At 34.6% G+C, this 21,490-nt stretch overlaps 2 protein-coding genes across 2 annotated transcripts; both read left to right on the top strand.

Moving 5' to 3' along the window:
- Window positions 1-3,066: 3,066 nt before the first annotated feature.
- LOC128558038 (uncharacterized) lies at window positions 3,067-3,792 on the top strand. The gene has a single exon (XM_053546807.1). The coding sequence runs from the start codon at window positions 3,067-3,069 to the stop codon at window positions 3,790-3,792; it is 726 nt and encodes a 241-aa protein (XP_053402782.1).
- A 35-nt stretch (window positions 3,793-3,827) lies between these two features.
- On the top strand, window positions 3,828-7,981 carry LOC123548896 (uncharacterized). Its single transcript, XM_053546987.1, has 5 exons — window positions 3,828-4,022; window positions 4,919-5,046; window positions 5,507-5,649; window positions 6,785-6,864; window positions 7,699-7,981. The coding sequence occupies exons 1-5, from the start codon at window positions 3,867-3,869 to the stop codon at window positions 7,921-7,923; spliced, it is 732 nt and encodes a 243-aa protein (XP_053402962.1). The 5' UTR covers window positions 3,828-3,866; the 3' UTR covers window positions 7,924-7,981.
- Window positions 7,982-21,490: the final 13,509 nt, after the last annotated feature.

Below are 21,490 nucleotides of genomic sequence, written 5' to 3'. Positions count from 1 at the left end.
ATGGATACCTGTCATTTGTAGAGGTGGAGGGATTGAAATCCTAGCCCAAATCCCACGTTTCTTTTACTGTTTTACAGTCATTTTGAAGGAGTTTTAATTATTTGACAGAAAAAGTGACATGTACATTATTTGACAGCGTCATAGGCAAACAGACAATTTATAGACAAACTGTTTTGCGGGAGGTCATTTACATATGCAAGGGAGAGCCAAGCACGAATCTCTGCACAACTTCAGAAGTTTGAACAAATACCTTTTAAAATTACAGAGGTGAAACAACAGAGATAAGTTGACATGGAAAGATAAATGGCGCTGTGATCAATTTTGAATCGAGCTTGACACCAAGTTTTGCACGGATATGTTTATTAATCCCACGCCACGAGTGGTGGGGGTTATATGAATGGTCTCCGTCCATCCGTCCTTCCCGTCGGTCCGTAATATTTTGTATCCGCTCTCTATCTTCTAAACCCCTTGAAGGATTTTCATGAAACTTGGGTCAAATGATCACCTCATCAAGAAAATGTGCAGAAGTTGAGTCAGCCATGTGGGCTCAAGGTCTAGGTCACAACTCAAGGTCAAATGCTTCAGCCTTCCATTTCGTGTCCGTTCTGTATCTCCTAAACCTCTTGAAGGATTTTTATGAAACCTGGGTCAAATGATCACCTCATCAAGACGACGTGCAGAACTCCTGAATCAGCCATGTCGACTCAAGGTCAAGGTCACAACTCAAGGTCAAAGATTTCAGCCTTCCATTTTGTGTCCGCTCTGTATCTCCTAAACCGCTTGAATGATTTTAATATGACTTGGCTGTTATAATCCCCTTATCAAGACGATGTGCAGAACTCAAAATTCACCCATGCCAGCTCAAAGTCAAGGTCACAACTCAAATGTTTAATTCTTCCACCCAATACCCTTAACCCTTTCACTATCAATAACAGCGACGGGGAATATAGCTGTCTTTCAGACTGGATTTTACTTAAAAGCTTTCCACCGCCAGCAAGTTAGCAGTTTAACACTGTCAACCGTGCCGAAGAGCCAAGCAACACTAACTGGCTGTTGAAAGCGCGATTGCATTGTACGCGTACTTGCTTGAATGTGAGTCCCATGAAAGAAACAAATTAAGGGGTGGGGAAAATCCGTAGTAGCATTTGCGATGTTCGCCAAAGTTGCTTTACCATGAGAAAGAACGAGTACGTCATATAAAACGAACCTTACTGAACTTAAGAGAGATCATAATATCATGTCATAAAACATGTATAATCTAATCTATTGTACATATATTACGAGACATTGGGCGGATGAATACGCAGCTCGTACAAACGGGATATACACTATAAAGTTCGTTTTGGATAAATATACTCAAAGTTGCTGAATAAGTTTAAACAATATTTTTGTATCTTTGTGCTAACTTTGATCCTGCTAAAAGGATTACGTTTTTAGTATATCTGATACGAAATATAAAATAAGAAATCTTGTAATTAAGCTGTACATAATCATGTATCATATAACCAGAAGCAAGCTACTGTACACATCTGTATTCTTCTTAGTAATCGGTGGCGGACGATTTATTTATTGCTGGAAACAAGAAGACTTAGGATTTCTGCCAGGTTAGTATTGATAAGAAATTTATATACGATAGGTAACCAGAAATAAAATTTCTTTAGATAAGCAAACGTATTTAACTGTAGACTGGAAAAAAGTCATTTCTAATCACACTTATACGTACTTTTTAACGTGTATTATTGAAGCACCTAAGATGACTAGGCGTAAGAAACAGATGAAAGTATTCGCATAAACAACGCTGTTGATGACACAATCGCTTGTATTATACAATAATTGCAGATTAGTGAAGTTGATATATCTCCATATCGACCGAACCTAAAAGGGCAAAATTGTTTATAAGTAAAAGCAGCGCAATTAGAAGTTTACTTGAGATAAGAGTAGACTCTAATCAAATTTAAACATGTGATGAAGTGACTGCTTGAGGTTATTGCGTGTTTTTGGCTCACAATAAGTTAATACGACCTTTTTTTTATTATTTATCACACCAGTGTATAAATGACTTTCAATATAGATGTAATAATAATTCTAACACGGTTTGATTTACTGTCCTCTTAAACAAAGAAGTCTAAGACTTGTGCGTTATTATGCAAAATTTTTACATCATATAGCGTCAAACGTCACAGTAGCACGCTGGAAAAGAAAACCTTACAGAACTATTTAGAGGATGCCGTTAAGGATATATATGATAATCCTTTATAACGTGTTAGAATCGAAATAATATATCTCAGACATGATTTGCTCTTGAATAAAATCATTGTCGATATATAAAGCTGCGCCATCGTGATATGATTCATTCCCATCTGAACTCAAAATAATGGTTTTATTCAAGACCAAATTACTATTTTGGAAATATTATTTCTTAAATATATAATATCATTACTAATTCCTTCCAGCTGTATATTACTTTATGTTAAAACTTAGTACATTTGTAGTCACATTTCCATAATAATGCACTGAATCTCTTAGTTTTGCTTATAGTCAAACATATGTCATTATATCTCTGAGATATTTACTTTTCTAAAGTCTAATGTAATTGATACGTACTACAGACCTATTAATCATAACCATTTTCATTTTGTCTGAAGATATGTTTTAATGGAAAAGATGTGCCATTCATTTATAAATGTTTGTTTGCTGTAAAGATGTTGCTATGTAACAATCTAATTGTAAAATGGGACACCAGTGGCCATTGGAGAAGCTTGATACATTACCGCCATATATGTTTTTCAGATATAGTCGTCGCCAGCAGCATTGCGATTGCCTTAATTCTGATAGACATTTATAGACTGAAACCAGCGCCATCTCACACATTAAGCAGTTTAATTTTGCAGTACATATTCATGAGAACCTTATTAGTGTGTGGGTATACACTGAAGAAACGTTTTGATATGTGAAGAACAACAAGAAAGTATTCTGAAAGAAATCTTAGCACAAAACAATGATACACTTTTTGCAAGGGATCACGGTCTGGAAAATGTTAACTCTGTACAAAATTTTAGAGAAACTATGACGCTCACATCTTACGATAACTACCGGAAATATGCTGAAATGATAAAAGAAGATGGTGCAGAAAACATACTTTTTCCCGGAAAAGCTTACTTTCTGGCGCTTACTTCCGGTACAACTTCCGGTAAAAGCAAAGTATTTCCGAAAAGCCAAAAAGCGCGGAATAAGGCGATGCCATGGATTCTTGCAATGATATACAATATGGTATATGCTACTGGAAATCAACTCCTGAAGAAGTGGCTGTATGTTAAAATTGTTCCAAAGCTAATTGTCACAAATTCCGGAATAGAATCTGGACCCATTGCAGCCGTTACATACAAATTCAACTTTCCATTTTCAGCAGTACCAAATCTTTCCGTACAAACTGAGTACGAAGCTCTGTACATTCACTTAGCATTTAGTCTTGCAGAAGATGACGTGTGCTGTTTTTCAACAATGGTGTCAACAACAGCATTATCCTTGTTCACAGTAATGGAGAAGAATTGGAGCTCGCTCTGCAATGACATAGAAAATGGGGCACTTTCAGAAAATTTGGACGTTTCTGTTCTTGAAAGAAATCGATTAAATAGGCTGTTGAAACCTAATCCAAAGCGTGCTGCCTTCTTGAGGAAAGAATTTGGTAAAGGATTTAAGGCTATTGTGTCTAGAATATGGCCGACCTGTCCGTGTCTTCTGGCAACAATTAATGTTACGCTCTTTCACAGGTCTACCGATTCACTGACTTAGTAAATTAAATGCATATATTTCAGGCAAAAATTGTTAAGAAAAAATATCTAGGCGAACTTCACATTGCTTCTTTAATGCATAATGGAACTGAAACGATCTATGGTATGAACACTGATCCCATGGCAGAACCAGATGTAAACTACGTGCCTATATTACCCTTAACCTTCTTTGAGTTTCTTCCGATTGAGGAATTTGGAGAGAAATTACCATCAACATTGCTCGCGCACCAGGTTAAATTAAATTAAATTAAAAACATTTTTATATTACTGTACAAAAAATTGCTAAGTTTTCTTGGCAATATGTTTCGTTTGCTCTAAATATGGTACACCTATTGCGCAGGACAACACCGTATACCATGCATCATATAAAATATTGTAAAATACATGTAGTCTATTCAGTGCTACTTTTACTAGGTCGTGGTGTGTATTGCACATTTCATCACCTCTCATGAACAGACTCACCCGAAGTTTGTTATAGGAATAAGATCAGTAATTCGGTCGAAAATGTGCTTTAGTGGTGTATCGAAAAAGTCCAAAGTAAATAAATCCTAATTTTCTCATTTTTTTGCGCAAATTCATGTAGAACGAGCGCTTTAATCACACGTTTTCACTGCTAGAAAATATGAAATAAGACGGTTTTCATGTTTATATACCCCATATGGCAAGTTTTGCAAATCGAAACAGAAAGTAGGGGTTTATTGTGCGGACAATTATTTTAGGGTAGCAGACCACAACTGACTGACATTTCACTAGGAACTATTCAACCATCTATTTTCTTTTCATTTTTTTCGTTAATATATGATAGAACTTTCATGCAAAATAGGTGTAGGAAAAAGTGATGTTCTATAAAGATACGTAAATACGACCCGAATTTGTCTTTTTTTATATGAAACAAAGAAGGATTTGAATTACTGACCTTCAACCTTATAATTCTGTTTCCGAAAGATCTTTTGAACGTTTAAAAGCATGTTTGTTTTTAAATGGATAAAAAGCACAATGAAAAGGGAATATAGAATCATAAATTGCACAACTTTCAATTATTGTTCAATGGTCAACACTTTATAACTTCGTAAATTGTTTGATTATTAAAAACGTACAAAAGTCTTTAGTTTTATATCTTTTGAAAGGTGAAAGTCGGACAAATGTACGAGATAGTCATTACTACATTTGATGGGTTGTATCGGTATAGAACAGAAAATGTCGTCAAGATAAACGGTTTCTATGGTACAACACCAGTATACCAGTTTATGCACAGGTAAATGTTGCCAAGATAACCGGGTGCACAGGTACCTCACCAGTACCAGTTCATGTACAGGTAATTTAAATGTCATCAAGGTAAACGGCTTATGTGGTACGACACAAGTGTATCAATTTGTGCATCAAGATAAAGATGTAGACTAGTGTAGATAACAGAACACCTGTATACACGTTTACAAATGTCATTCTGGTGGACAAAGCAAGTGCGTGTATATGCATGCATACGTTCTTTCAAATCGCTATTCAAATATCAATGTTCTTTGATAATAGAATTCCGCCTAAGCTGGTGCTAGTGGACATGAAACTTTCGATTCACCTCCCACGAAAAGGATCAATGGAACATTTTGCCTGTTGCGTTCTGAGCTCCCGAAGTATATCCATATTGATTAATTGAACAAAAATGTTTAATAATATTTATTTTTCCTGAATGGGTTTAATAATGCATCTAAACTCTTCAGAGCTGGTGATATTCTATCAGCCAACATGGAAAAAGTGCCCGAATTTCTCCTCCACGATGCAATTTATGCTGCAGCTGCAACATGGAAGAAAAGTATTGTAGAGTTTACCAGCTGTGAAAGTGTGCATGTTCAGCTTGCTAGAGGTAAACTTGTTGAAGAAAATGTAGCAACGTTCTTCTTTTGTCGAATAGTTATAAAATGTTGTGCTTTTAACGTTACAATACTTTTTATAAACATATGAGTTGTCACTATCAGAGACAAATGCTCCCGTAGTCCAATGCTCCCGAGCATTTATGCCAAGTAATTTTAAAATACCTTCGTAGATGGCAGAGTTATGGACCGGATAAGAAACTGACAGACCATGTTAACCTTTAACCTCTAAGTGTGACCTTGGCCTTAGAGCTAGGGGTCTGGATCTTGCTCATGATACGTCGTCTCATTATGGGGAACATTTATGCCAAGTAATTTCAAAATCCATTGATGAATGACAGAGTTAGGAACCGGACGCGAAACAGACCCTATTAACCTTTGACTTCTAAGTCTGACCTTGACCTTGGAGCTAGGGGTCTAGGTGCTGCGCTTGACACATCGTCTAATTTTGTAAACATTTATGTCAAGTTATTTTAAAATCCCTTCATGGATGGCAGAGTTATGGACCGGACACAAAACAGACCCTGTTACCATTTGTCCTCTAAAAGTGACTTTGATATTGGAGCTAGGACCCTGGGTCTTGCGCATGACACATTGTCTCATTATGGGGAACATTTGTGCCAAGTTATTTTAAAACCCCTTCATGGATGGCAGAGTTATGGACCGGATATGAAACAGATATTTTTTTAAACTTTGACCTCTAAGTGTGACCTTGACCTTGGAGCTAGGGTTGTGCATGACACGTCGTTTCATAATGGTGAACATTTTTGCCAAGTTAAAACCGGACAATAATTTACACTGACGCACGCACTCATTGACGGACGCACGCACGCACGGACGGACAGTGCGATTTTAGTATGTCCACCTTCGGGGGCATAAAAATCTACATTACAAAACTTGTACTTTATTTTGTGTAAAACAGTGTCAACTTTTACAGCATTCTTTTATATCAGAAAAGTTTACGCGAAATATTCACGAAGTAAAGATAATTCAAACTACAATCTAAAGGAGCAGTTATTTAGGAAAAACAGTAGATACTAAAATATTATAAAATTTTATTATAAAATTTATGTTATTATCAGTTTAAAGATGAACTAAGATCTGTATGAACAAGTCTTTACATTTTAGCGTCCGATACTAGCTCTAGATATGTTGTGTTCATTGAATTGAGAGATGCAAAGAAATTAGATGAACAAGAGATAGAACTAGTAAGTATATTTCTATCAGTTAAAATTAAAATTAATACCGTTATATTAATTATTTTCAGTGTTAGACAGATGTTGTTACCATGTTTGCAGAATAAGAAGTATGATTTCAAATTGAATAAGAAATTAACAACATATGGGACTGTATATATGTGTTTACAGATATGCTTATAGATACCCGGGGTTGAATTGATGATGCCATCAGGTTGTGATAGATGTTATCGTTTCTTCTTGTAAAGCCGTTATGTTCAAGTTTAAGTTCATGTTCGTTAGAATAATTTTACCTAATTCTAAGTAATATTCATTTTGGTATAAGGGATCCCGATGTTGCAAAACAATCTTTACCAGAACAAGTTGTACCAAAGCTGTCTGAGTGTAGAGCGAGCGGGCGGAATGACACATATCTGGATTTAGGCAATCTCTACCTGTTATTTAAATGGTGATTTCTTCCAATCGTTCTGCGTAAAAATTCGCAACTCAAACCACATGATCTGATAAAGTTATGGATAGTGTAAATATGTTACTAGCTCTTTTATTATATGACCTATGCTTTGTCCAGATCGTCAAACGTTAACATTTTGGAAGAATTAGTGCTTACGATGAAAAGGAAGCATATATCCTATAGATCTATTATAATATTCGGAAAAAGGAAATACTGTGAAATACTGTGATACTGTTGTGTTTACAACCAGTATTGTTATATTTTTATTGATAAGACAATATGCTGTGACAACACATTGGACATGTAACATGAAATACCTAGTTGCTGTGACCACATTCTGACAACTAGATATTTTCTTTATTGTACATGTGTATTATTGTTTTATTGTATTATAGGTTGATAAGGAACTGTGTGAAAGACATACTGTATACGCGGCAATGCGCAAGAACAACAAACTCCGATCAGTTCAAATAATTCAGATGAAAACGGGCGCATTCGACAAAATAAAGAAAATGATGTTAGCTTCAAACCCAAATGTATTTAGCATGCAATATAAATTACCAAGAATCATGAGAAGGAGTGACATTTTGAAGGCTATGTTAGATATGGAATATAATTGACAATGTTATTCACTGTAAACTGTGATAAAATTGTTTTGTATACTAGTAGTGACCTCAGTAGTGTGTGGTGAGGAGCATTTTCGAATTTTGACCCCCACCCCCACCCCGTCGATTTATTCAAAGACTATTGACATTATTTCTAAGTATTGAAAGTACATTCTAAAAGAAATCAATTTATTTTTGCATATTGCTTAAAACAGAGCAGAAATCATTATTAGATGTCTTTTGTAATTTTAGTAATTTGCTTGATGCACCCCATTGCTTGGTTCTCCTAAAACATCGTATTTCGCTGACACTTTGCTTTGCAGGTTTTTTGCATCATTAGGGTTTGATAACATGAATACGTGGCATACATTGTATTTAAACAGACATTGTGTTTGAAAATGAGAATAAGGAAAATATGTCACTTTGATTCTAAGAGGGAGCGAAGGTACTTTAGCATGCCTATTTGTACAAGATGTCACCACAAAGTTCTATATTGATACTTCCAATTTTAAGCACGCACATTACTGCCACACTACAGAATAAAACATGAGTGCTTCCCAACTGCAACTTAATAGATACATATGGAAATCTATGAGTTCCCGGGACGTGCTTAAAATTACGAAATCCCCGCTTCCTGCCACTTTTTCACTCACAGAGAATAATATATAGATTACTCGGTATTTAGGTATTTCTGGCTCTCCATTGCATATATTAAACTGTTGTCAATTCAATAAATTCTGAAAAATAAAGATTCGTTCGAGCCATTGCCAAGGGCACATACCATTACCTCTCACGAACAAACTACATTGTAGATGAAATAGAGCCTACTAATAATTTGCTTGGTGCACCCCATTGATTGAAGTGCACACTATCAGTTTTTTAATTTGTAAACAGTCATCTGTACATAGACTCAATGTTTTTATTATTCCTATTATTAGGGATCTTTAGATCTTCAGACAATTCTAAGGGGCGCGAGATGAGTGCGTGCTGGTAATTTCAATCACTTTTATTCTATAGCAGAGTTCCGCTAAACTCGTTGCACAGCCAAATAAGCAGTTGATATATAATGGTTTTGTTCTACATGCCTCTAAAATATCTTCTTGTACATGTAGATTTGATTTCACGTGCTCTTATATATTGGTCAAATCATCAAAATTGTTATTCTATATTTTCTCTGCGTAATGTCATTTTTAAACGCATATATGCACCGCTACTAAACCCTAGCTCCACCATCAAAAAGTGGTGATAAGGAAAGGAGCTATCGGCATTTCCGTGGTGCAGCTATCACCGGTCATGCATGTAATATGCCATGACTAAATAAATAAACTTTGAAACATCGAAACAGGTAAGTAAAATTGACATTTTGTTTTACATTTTAATTGATGGAAATTATTTCGAAAATCGGAGAATATAGTGCCTTGTATTTTTTTACTATAATTTCTTTAAAATGTTTTGTACATTTAGTTGTCAAGATTCGCACGTTTGTACATTTTGATATATTATGTATGTTTTCCAACCAGAGTTCGATGCAAGACACACTATAAGAACATTATCGCGCATGCAAATTATCTAAATGTGCTTAAAAACATTTCATATGTACATGTATTAGAAATTGTTCTCGAAATATTTAATGTTGAAAAATACCATACACAAGCACAAAAGAATATTTGAAAAGGAAAGTATAAATAAAAAACTGAATTTCAGTCATATCTGAGTTAAGTCGTGGTCGAAAAATTATTCTTGATAACGTTGCCTGCATACTGTTTCTCTATGTAATAAAATGATTCCATGCACATGACGTTCGGCAGTTTAGATGTATGTATAATGACACCCTTCGTGAAGAAAAAATAACTATAGAAAATGGTGGACAATATTCTGTGTTTATGAAAAATACTGGCATATTTCTTTTAACGGAGGTTTTGATTATAAACTCTAATGTTTGTTTGTGAAAGCATCACTTACACTGAGACCATCTGCATTCGTGATAATGTTAATATAATGTGTATATGCATCGAAATGTAGTTAGAATGTGAACATATATCAAAATGTGTAAACGTTCGAGTCAAGAGAAAAGCTCTTAATAACATCACAATTAACAAAGTTACGGTCAACCTATATCAAAATGTTCTTACTTGACGCTACATTCTCTGATCTCCGAAATAAGCTCTATCAGTTAAAATATAAAACAAAATGTAAATCATTACAATTATTTGAAACATTTGATAGCTACACCACGAATCCGGAAGTGCCGACAGCTCCTTTCCATATCATCACATTTTCAGTGGTGGAGATATGGTTTAGTAGTCAGCTTATATTTCTTTAGGATGAAAACTGTTATCGGTACATTTATCAATTTCAAAATACTTCTACTGCTAGACTAAAGTCAGTGACCTCTGATGAATGGGGTGGGGGGCGGGATCCAGCATCAATTTGTTGACATAATGACGTAATAGTGTGTCTAATTAAACAATAGAACGGGTGACACATTTGTGTCACCAGAACAATAGAAAAGGTGACACACTTGTGTCACCAGAACAATAGAAAGGGTGACACATTTGTGTATCCGTAAGGATAGCTTTCATTGCACCAATGTTTTTCTGTAAACAAACGGTGACAAATGTATGCCATAACCTGCACAAAAATGCCTACTAAAACAAAAGAAAGAGTGACACACGTATGTCACCACAACAATAGCATCATATGCACATCTGTGCTTTAAGAACCGCCCAGTTTTTGAATAGGAAAGTGAGCATTTGTTTAGTCAAAAAGAAAAATGGTCAAAACAAACATTGTCAATTTTATGAATGGAAACCTAAACACTTTGTCCAGTCGGTAATTCCTATATAAAAAACAAAGTTGCGATTTAACAGTATTGAATGATAGCCCTGTTGAAGATTTTTAAGCGCGTGTTTTTGTTTGTATAGTGGATTAACTGCATTTCCTTCATACAATTTTACATACAGTCTTTTGAAATAATAACCAATGTGGTCAAAACTAGTTTAAAGTAACTGAATCAGAGATTCCTCCTCCCTTGAAAATAAGTAAAAGTGAGTGAATGAGGGGTTCCTCCTCACTGGGAGGAGGTATAATGAGGGAATGAGGGATTCCTCCTCCCTAGAAAATGAGCAGAAATGAGTGAATGAGGGGCTCCTCCTCATTGGGAGGAGGTAAAATGAGGGAATGAGGGATTCCTCCTCCCTAGAAAATGAGTAAAAATGAGTGAATTAGGGGGTTCCTCCTCCTTGAAAATTGAGTTAGAAGTATTTATCCTCCATAGAAATGAGTTAAAACCGGTACAAGAGTGGTTTCCCTTCTTATGAAACGAAATAGAATTGACAATGAATTAAATAAGTTAAATCGAATTTGAATAAGAAATCCTTACACAAAACCAAAATAAGTCAATTTTATGAACGGAAGTTGGTAATGTGAAATACAAACAGACTGATGTGAAATACAAACAAATTGATCATAGGGTTTACAAATCAGATAACCTTCAGAGGAACTCTGTATATTCGTAAATTAGTAAAGAATGTATGATGAAATATTATGACTAGCATAGTGGCTAAGACTTTAAACAAATATTATAGTCCATTGCTACGACTTAAAGGTAGCGTATAAAATCATTGGACTTAAAGGCCTAGATTTTGGCAGTGGGCCAAGGGATTTTTGTCTTCACCAGCACAGTTGGGGGCTAATGACCGTCACAGTATGACTCCAATAAACAAGGGTCATTGTTTATTGGAGAGTCAGTCTACCTTACAAGTGTATCTATTAGTGAGAAGGGGAAAAGATGTAATTTATTGTAAATTAATGAATAATTGATAACTTTTAAAGTTATACTAGTTTTTTTTTTGGCATTTCTATGTAAAGAAAAATATTTGTTGATCAAACACAATAATAAAATAATCAGAAACTTATTTTCACAATAATGAAATAATTGGGAACTTACTTAAAGAAACATGCAAGTTTTATTTTTTCAAATTCTGTCTGGAGAATTGTGATATTTCTGAAAAATGTGACTTTCACTCATCTAAAGCTTGCAGAATACTGTAAATAACATTTGTATAAATTGAAAACAGAATGTGAATTTCAAAGTTACAAAGTAAAGCATGATAAAAGTCCCTTTAGGCAACATACTGAAAATGAAAATTGAGTATAGATGGAACACAATTTTATATTCAAATAATGTTGATTACATGAATACATGAAAATCAATTTCCAAATCGAAAAATATTGTTTATATCAGCACAAAGAACTCAGGAAGTTTTCACTGTACTTGTGTTTTATTATCATTATTATTTTCAATATTATTACTGTATCTTTTATCATCCTATGTGTAATATAATAATAATAATAATAATAATAATAATATACTAATGATAATATAATAATAATTATTATTATTATGATTATGATTATTTCTATTATTATTATTTTCATTTTCATTATTATAACATTAAAGTGATAGTTATTATCATCTACAAAATATCAAAATAATAATTATTATAATTATTATGAAGAAAAATTAACTTCTTTCAACTCCACTGCACACATCTTCATGGTCTAGTTAGGGTCCCTGCTGTGCTAATCTCTTAATCAGTTGCTATTACATAATCGCTGATAAGCAGCAGATAAGATGGGAGTTGTATATTGGATTTGGGGGGGGGGGGGGGGGGGGGGGGGGGGGGGGGGGGGGGGGCACTTATATAGTAGTGAATCTAGGCCTTTAATGATGGCGAAATATAATATAATTAAATTGATTGAATGGTCATGGCCCTAAGACAACCTGTATTATGCCCTATATTACACATTACAGGGGCATATTTTACAAAACTAACATGTTCAATTATACCAGACGTATTTCAGTTAGAGTTCATAGTTTATTCAAGTTTCATCCATTTGTACATACAGGTAAAATACATATGCAATAAAATAACAATAGGCCAATCTCAAAGATTTATAAGAATCTAATTATAAATAAAATTCCAATTAATGAGACATTATTTTTATTCCCTAGATAAAGACGGTACAGTGATATTGTTTTAAGAGATACTGTTTATTTTAATTGATAGCAAAACATTGTTTATGATTTAGCTATGAGTGATACCTGACTTTTGTGGGGAACAAATCTTCCCCACACCTTGGTTGTTGAAAGATTTTATTTCCAATTAAGCTAGGTGTCTGGATAACAATGCTGTAGCAGTGTCTGGACACTCAATATTACAGCCTAGCTGACAGATGTATTTCAATCCTAGATTTTATCCAAAGAAATAAACAATTAGTATCTAAGTCTATTAAGTTTGTTTCTTTATTAACCATTTAGTTTCATTTTTGTTTCAAGTAGGCGATTTCATTCTTTATAATATTTGTAAAACTTTAATTCCTTTTAGATTTCATATAAATTTAACCTCGATGTAATACATAATCACGATTTATCTATGACCTAGCCAGCATCTAGCACTCACTGACTATTGAAAATAAGTGTATGATAATTATAACGCTAGGAAAAAAATATATTGTTTTGCAAAAGACTGAATTCACAGATTTATTTCAAGTTAGTTATACAAATGTACTGAACGTGTTTCAAACCGCAGTTACAAAATTGTAAATGTGTTTAGAAAGATACCTATTGAATATAAGAACAAAGTCAAATTGTTTGTTATTACTATAAATGTGACGAGTAAATATTGTTTAATGTTTTAAGAATTGTTTTTACAATTAGAATGTGGTACTTAAGATTAGGAGAGTAAAGATGTTTGAACACCAAGATTTAAAAATGATTATATTTCATATTATGTAATCCAAGGCATCATTTGAAGGTACATGCCGTGCACATAGAAACTTGAAGAAACAAAGGAATAGGTTTGAAACATTTATTTTTCTGTATAACATACATTTACTGCAGGTGTGACAGTGTTTGCATATGTGCTACAAATACAGTGCGAGTAAGCAAGGTAGCGCACTAAACATAATAATTATAAATATTATTTTAACTTTAAAAATCCATAGCATGAACTGTTTGCAAAGTAATATGTTTATAAATGTTCTGTTAATCAGTAATATGACAGTTATCAGTCTAGTCAGTAATTATTGTATGTATAAATGTTATCCACGTTTTCCTCTGAGCTGTTTGTACTCTCTTCTTCTTCACTACTTTCATCCATATCCTCAAGCTCAGGCAATGGGTATTGATCCATAACACTCTCCATTAGATATTTCCTCTTTTTAACAGCATACTGTATCGCTTCATCTTTTGAGAATTCGTCTTCTTCTCTTAACCGCTTCGCACTTCTCATAATTTTTTGATGTACCGGATTTTTACGAAGTGCATTCATTTTTCGGATGAAGTCAATATAGTTTTGTCTGAACTGTTTGTTATACAATGATTTCAGCTCATCAAATGTTAAATCTTGAATTTCTTCCGGTGTGCTCTCAGGGTATTTTTTATGATTCTTCTTGGCCTTTTCATTTAGCATTTCTTCACCTGCATCGTAGGCAAGATCTAGGAAGTATTTCCATATATCAATATGTTTCCTTTGTTTATAATTGCTAGAAGAGTCGTTCTGATGATTCGTATCAGTATCGGTTTCATAGCCAGAATCATCATCATCATCATCATCATCATCATTATCATCATCATCAGTATCTTCATCATCATTATCATCATCATCAGCAGCAGCATTTAAGCTTTTCCTGTATCTGTCGAAAATAGTTTCGGATTTACTATAGTCTATTTCCTCATCTGAAGAGTTTCCATTCTTTGAAAGATTTTCAGACATATTGTCGTTATGAGTGTGTTGTAAGTGTCTTTTTAGATTATCTTTTCTCCCAAACTTTCTGTTGCAGTAAGTGCATGTGTAAACCATGGTGTCAAGTTTTAAAATGACAAAGAAAGTAGTTTTAGCCAATTTTATACACTTCCTCCTCCTCCTCCTCATCCTCCTCCTCTGCTCTACTACGACAACAACGAGTTGCAAAGAATCCAAAATCAGTATGAAGTAGTCGTAATAGAATGTTCATTGTCAATTCTATTTCGTTTCATAAGAAGGGAAACCACTCTTGTACCGGTTTTAACTCATTTCTATGGAGGATAAATACTTCTAACTCAATTTTCAAGGAGGAGGAACCCCCTAATTCACTCATTTTTACTCATTTTCTAGGGAGGAAGAATCCCTCATTCCCTCATTTTACCTCCTCCCAATGAGGAGGAACCCCTCATTCACTCATTTCTGCTCATTTTCTAGGGAGGAGGAACCCTTTATTTACTCATTTTACCTCCTCCTCCCAGGGAGGAGGAGCCCCTCATTCACTTATTTCTGCTCATTTTCTAGGAGGAGGAACCCCTTATTTACTCATTTTACCTCCTCCCAGGGAGGAGGAGGAGGAGGAGGAGTCCCTCATTCACTCATTTTTACTTATTTTCTAGGGAGGAGGAATCCCTCATTCCCTCATTTTACCTCCTCCCAGTGAGGAGGAACCCCTCATTCACTCACTTTTACTTATTTTCAAGGGAGGAGGAATCTCTGATTCAGTTACTTTAAACTAGTTTTGACCACATTGGTTATTATTTCAAAAGACTGGATGTAAAATTGTATGAAGGAAATGCAGTTAATCCACTATACAAACAAAAACACGCGCTTAAAAATCTTCAACAGGCTATCATTCAATACTGGTAAATCGCATTTTGTTTTTTAAATGGGATTATGACTGGACAAAGTGTTTAGGTTCCATTCTTTAAAATTTGACAATTTTTGTTTGACCATTTTTCTTTTTGACTAAACAAATGCTCACTTTCCTATTCAAAACTGGGCGGTCTAAAGCAAGATGTGCATATGATGCTATTGTTGTGGTGACATACGTGTGCCCACTCTTTCTTTTGTTTTAGTAGGCATTTTTGTGCAGGTTATGGCATAATTTGTCACCGTTGTTTACAGAAAAACTTTGGTGCAATGAAAGCTATTCTTATGGATACCAATGTGTCACCCTTTCTATTGTTCTGGTGACACAAGTGGTCACCTTTTAATGTTCTGGTGACACAAATGTGTCACCCGTTCTATTGTTTAATTTAGACACACTGTTATCATTAGTCAAAAAATTTGATGTGGTTTCAAACCCCCCCCCCCCCATTCATCAGACCTCGATATATTTAATAACCAGTCTGGCGGGAAAAAAAGTAGTCAGTACAGCAATATATAAAAATAGGTTAGTGACCTAAAGGGTCAAAGTGCTCTCGATCTCTAGTTGTTGATATAGTTTAACCCAGGAGCTGTCAAGGCAATATAGAAAAAGTCATTTGATTTGTAATTAAAAACCCAAAAACTAAATCTTAAGAAAACGCTACAAAGCAAAATTAAAGCTTACCCTGGTTACGTCTGTACTTTCTAAATGTAGACAGAGCCCGGGCATGAAGAATCCAAAATATTCTTATATTGAATTCAGCAAAGCCAAATGTTAAATGTATTCTCCCTTTAATGTTCTAATAATGCTCGACTATTTACTCAGTAGTAAAAATTTAATCAAGACACTGTTCATGCATACAAACCAAAAATATATGGAATACGTTTAAGATACGTATTGTGACCTGTTTTTCTGTAAGAACTTAAAGGAGATGTAATGTTGGCCGAAGAATCTCTCTAGATCTAGATGAATACTCTTGTTTAAATCACAGTCGGGTCAAATCTGCCTTTAATATACGAATACTGCCCATCAGCAGTAACTATCAAGAAACTCGACATGCTTGTAAGAGTGGGTGGGGGTGGGGGGATAAACAAATAATCAAAATACTTGTAATGCTGTCAAATTTTCGACCTCGAATGAAGAATAATCAGTTAACAATCACTTAAATAGTGCACTGAAAAACCTGGGAAAATCGTGAATTGGGAGAAGAAACGCGGTAAAATAACTACCCGGGAACTTGAGACAAAAATATTTAGTAGACGATGGAAAACGTGAATAATTTCTTTTACGAATAATTCAATTTGCCTTTAAATTTATAAAGTTATGTTCCTTATTAACTAAGCATTTTTACTTGATTTTTTTTTCATATGTAAGGTGGTATCTTAGTAATCGCCTTTCATAATCTGACATGCAATGCACAGACAATCGTGGATCTGATTTACCTTTTCATAAAGTTCTTCCCCTTTTGTTAACTATGCAATTTTAGTGAAGTTTTAGTATGCTAACTGGTATCCTTTTTAGCATCATTAAGCACCATTAGAGGGAGTGAAAGTGCAACGACCTCAACTTATATTTAAGCACACTTGTAACCACTTTTATAATTGTTTTATCATTATGTTCAGCTGCTTTAACTTCCTTTTGTGAGATTGCTTTCGAAAAGTCGAGCAGTACAGCCATTCGACAGCTTTTATATTTGTTTTCAAGATTTCATAACCGCACAATATTTTTACAAGATTGACTTTAACAGCCTTTAGTCGACCTACTTCATCAGTTTCGTTTGTACTGACTTTAATGAGTCAAACGATATCTCTCTGATATTTTATGACAATAGTATCGTTTATGTATGACTGCTGTACTGTATGAATAAACAAAATTGCAAATGATAAAAGTAAATCAATATGTTAATGAGCATGTTAATATAAAGTATGTATTTGAGTTCAATTGTAGATACACTGTTGGTTTCCCAGTTGTGTTCTGTTAGTCCGATCATTATTAATATCATCACGATACATGATTCGCTTTTCTGATTTAGAGGGACTAATTAACCCACAAAACTATTTTAGGCGAAAAATAATTTCTCTCAAAAAGCTGTAAAAAGTGAGTGCTCTCAAAGTGACTAGTGGTACAAACTTATTGACATAAGATTTTTGCAAGATACTGTTATAAATAACCAAAAATGTTTTGCAGAAGGAAGGAAACCGTTGCGACGCTTTTGAAATAATTAACAAATTACATTCTTCTTGAGTTTTTACCAATATCTTACTTTTATTTTCACCCACTTTATCATTTTCAGTGTCATATATATTCTTATCCAAACTTGGTGGAAATATGAATGTTAAAAAAAAAACGAAGCAGTAAAATTGTTTACCTATATTCTTCAACGTTGAAGTTAGACTTAAAAAGCTGAACTATTTTATATGTTTTGAAACAACATGTTTAACCGAAGAATACAAAACCTCTCTTAGTCTATTTACTTACATAATGAACTAATCAACAACGCTAGTGAAAAATGTCGCATTTTAAAGTCTTTAGTCTAAATTGGAGACTGAATAGGCAAAGGATTACATTACACTGTATTTCAAGATCATAATGAAATGGGTAACGCGTTATATCAGTATGCTATATTGCAGAATAATGCTGTCCCGGCCAATTAACCTTAAGCCTGCAGGCGGCATGTGATTCTGCCTTTGCAACCAGTGCAGATCAAGATAAACCTGCACGTCCGTGCAGGCTGTTCATGGTCTGCACTGTTAGCTATTCAGTCAGTACATTTGAGCGCACACCCATTCGAACACTAAATGGCATTACCTGAATTGAATGATGGACTTGTGTATTTTAAAACTTTAGCAGGTAGCTTAGACAAAGTGCATCATACAGATATATATCATCTGTAGTGATTGATATTTCAACCTCAACCAAACAAACTAGAGTTGTCACAGGAGTGACGAATTCCTGTAACGAATTATACCCCCCACAAAACGGCCTTGTCACAGCACTAAGCCAATGTCAAAGCTAAACTTGCTTGACCTTTCACCTACTGACCTCAAAACCAATAGGGGTCATCCGCTGGTCATGATCAACCTCCCTATGAAGTTTTATGATCCTGGCCAAAGCGTTCTCAATTTATTGTCCTGTAACGGTTTAAACTCCGAGTCACTCTGACCTTTAACCTTTTGAACTCAAAATCAATAGGGGTCATATGCTGGTCATGAAAAACCTCCCTATAAAGTTTTGTGATCATATGCCAAAGCGTTCTGAAGTTATTGTCCGAAAACCCTTTAAATGTTCCGGGACACTGTGACCTTGATCTGTGACCTACTGACCTCAAAATAATTAGGGGTCATTTGCTGGTTAAGACCAACCTCCGTATCAATTTTCATGATCATAGCCCAGGTATTCTCATGTTATCATCCGGAAACTGTTTAACTGTTTCGGGTCATTGTGACCTTGACCTTTGACCTACTGACCTCAAAGTCAAAGTTGACCTGTATTTTCTGATGTTACACATGTGTACCAAAATTTATGATCTAAGGCCCAAGCATTCTCAAGTTATCATCCGGAAACCATTTAACTCTTCAGGGTCACTGTGACCTTGACCTTTGACATACTGACCTCAAAGTCAAAACTGACCTGTTTTTTCAGATGTTACACCTGTGTACCAAAATTATTTAAATTTGTCAAGCCTTTCATGAGTTATTGTCCAGAAATGATGAAAACCAACGGACCGACAGACCGACCGACCGACAAGTTCACTCCTATATATACCCCCAAACTTCGTTTTGTGGGGGTATAACAAGAAGACAATGAGATCCTCAGCTTGTCTATCTTTCAGTTTGGACAGTACCATTAAATGTCGAAAGGGGTGCTTACCAATACTGCCTGAAAAGCGAACAGTGCAGAATCAATCGTGTCCTGCATGATAAGTGTTAGCTAGACGGTCTCCTGACATATATTTTCGACATTTCTTCTGACTAAATTACTATAGGCGGTTCATTAGAAGAAGTCGTGCTGTAATATACATAGCATTCTTTCTAACTCCAGACCTAGCTTTTAGTTTTTATCTCTGCAAAATTTTATCATATTTGAATGAATTTTGTACACAATGTTAAATGAATGTTTTATTATAATGAAACATATTATGTTATGTTTAATTTAACTAAACTGATCGCTAAACAACGTGCCCAATTTTCATTCCAATCTGTTAAATTTGGCAGACTGAGATAAAAACAAAAATACCAGGTGTGGAGTTAGAAAATTTGTTGAGTATATAAGTATCTTTAGCGGCATGTAAAAGGACTAATTTAAAAGAGGAATTCTTTAAATGATTTGAGAGGTCTGAGGTGTTCTAAAAAATGTAAGTGATAATATAAGAAGTAGTCTATGAGAATAAGTGTTGTTTTTCTGTTTTTAGTTCTAGTGGTCCATATCATTATACCTATGACAACAGCTAAGCTGGCTGTCTAATTTATTGTATTTGCATTTAATAATAGTATATGTTTTGTATAATCTATCCAAAACTAGTTGAAGGCGTTTCACACATACATTAAGAGTTTCAAATATACGCCCAATACCCGATCCAAATTTCTGAGTAAAACTTTATAAAACCATATCATAACTGGAGCTGCTTTTGAGAAAAGCGCATGTCTCCAACAACTGCCTAATCATCTAGGTTGGCGTTTCTTCTTTATTATATATCTGAGTCAACCATGCACCAAGACCTGTATCACTGGCATCAGTATTTTCGGTAATTCAAGGGTCATAATTCCGAAGTGCCTGCGCCGATTTGGCTAGTTATCGAACTTGGCCGAGGAATTATTAATAATCAGAATACATGTGAAACAAATGAATGAAGTACTGTCATACAAAAAAAGTCCCCTTAATTATCTAAACTGCAGTATGACTTAATGATATGGTATCTGTCAATGATGTATACACGTTATCGTGCTGTACAATGTATATGCAATATGTTATGACGCAAACTATTTGAACTTAATTTTGCATATAAAGAACATCTACAGTTGTAAACTATTTTAAGCACCTATGAATATAAAAATATTTTAATATTTTATCTTAACTGGTGGGAAAATCAGAGAAAAATATAAAGAAATACTGCATCATGTTTAAGGGAAGTTCTATTTTTTAAATGAGCCCGTGTTATACATGAGCCTGTTACGTTGTATATTTATACAAAGATCTTTACTGACGGGACAAGACTAGGAAAAATTAGTTTTGATATTTGACCTCCAACTGTGACCTGGACCATTGGGCTGGCAGTTTAGAGGTTGCTCATGACATGTCGTCTCATTATGGGGAATATTTGTGCTTAAGTAATATTAAAATTCCATGATGGATGACAGAGTAATTGAGCTTGGTGTCTTAGTATTCCACAAGATATGTCACATTACAATATTGTTAGAGTTTAAGAACTATGGATAGGACACGAACGTACGGACAGTAATCATACAAAGGCGCTAAAGTCGTCGTCGAAGAATGAAATTTGTAAGTGCAATCCATAATTGAATTGGGTGAATACAAGTTTGTTTAGGAATTGCGTTAGGATCTGGACAATTTTTGACACAGTATTTGCATTATCCAACAGAAAATAGACACACTTGCGGCAAAAGATGACCTTTTACATCTTTCTCTAATGAATTCAGTAACCCAACTAGGATTTAACTCGTGCATGTTTCGGTTGACAGTGGTATCATGTATAGCTGGTAACATAGATAGCTTACTTTTCCATTTCACTGATAAAACATGGACAGGATTATGACTGACAAACAGTGTTCACTAAACAATTTTACTCTATAATTATGTCTATAAACAGGTTGCTCCCCTTGTGTAAAGAGGGCTTAGGGTAAGTCTCTATTAAGTATCCACTTAAGTGCTTTAAGAAGCGCGTCAC

The sequence above is a fragment of the Mercenaria mercenaria genome, chromosome 6 (genome assembly GCF_021730395.1).
Source record: "Mercenaria mercenaria strain notata chromosome 6, MADL_Memer_1, whole genome shotgun sequence".
NCBI classification, from domain to species: Eukaryota; Metazoa; Mollusca; class Bivalvia; order Venerida; family Veneridae; genus Mercenaria; species Mercenaria mercenaria.
Note: the sequence above shows the minus strand (reverse complement) of the source record. Positions and strands in the feature narration are given on the sequence as shown.

Excerpts from the sequence above, each read along its gene's own strand:
- LOC128558038 (XM_053546807.1), top strand. The coding sequence starts at position 3,067 with ATGACGCTCACATCTTACGATAACTACCGGAAATATGCTGAAATGATA.
- LOC123548896 (XM_053546987.1), top strand. The coding sequence starts at position 3,867 with ATGCATAATGGAACTGAAACGATCTATGGTATGAACACTGATCCCATG. Across the intron at positions 4,023-4,918 it reads CAACATTGCTCGCGCACCAG|GTGAAAGTCGGACAAATGTA; the intron begins GTTAAATTAAAT and ends ATCTTTTGAAAG. Across the intron at positions 6,865-7,698 it reads ATGAACAAGAGATAGAACTA|GTTGATAAGGAACTGTGTGA; the intron begins GTAAGTATATTT and ends ATTGTATTATAG.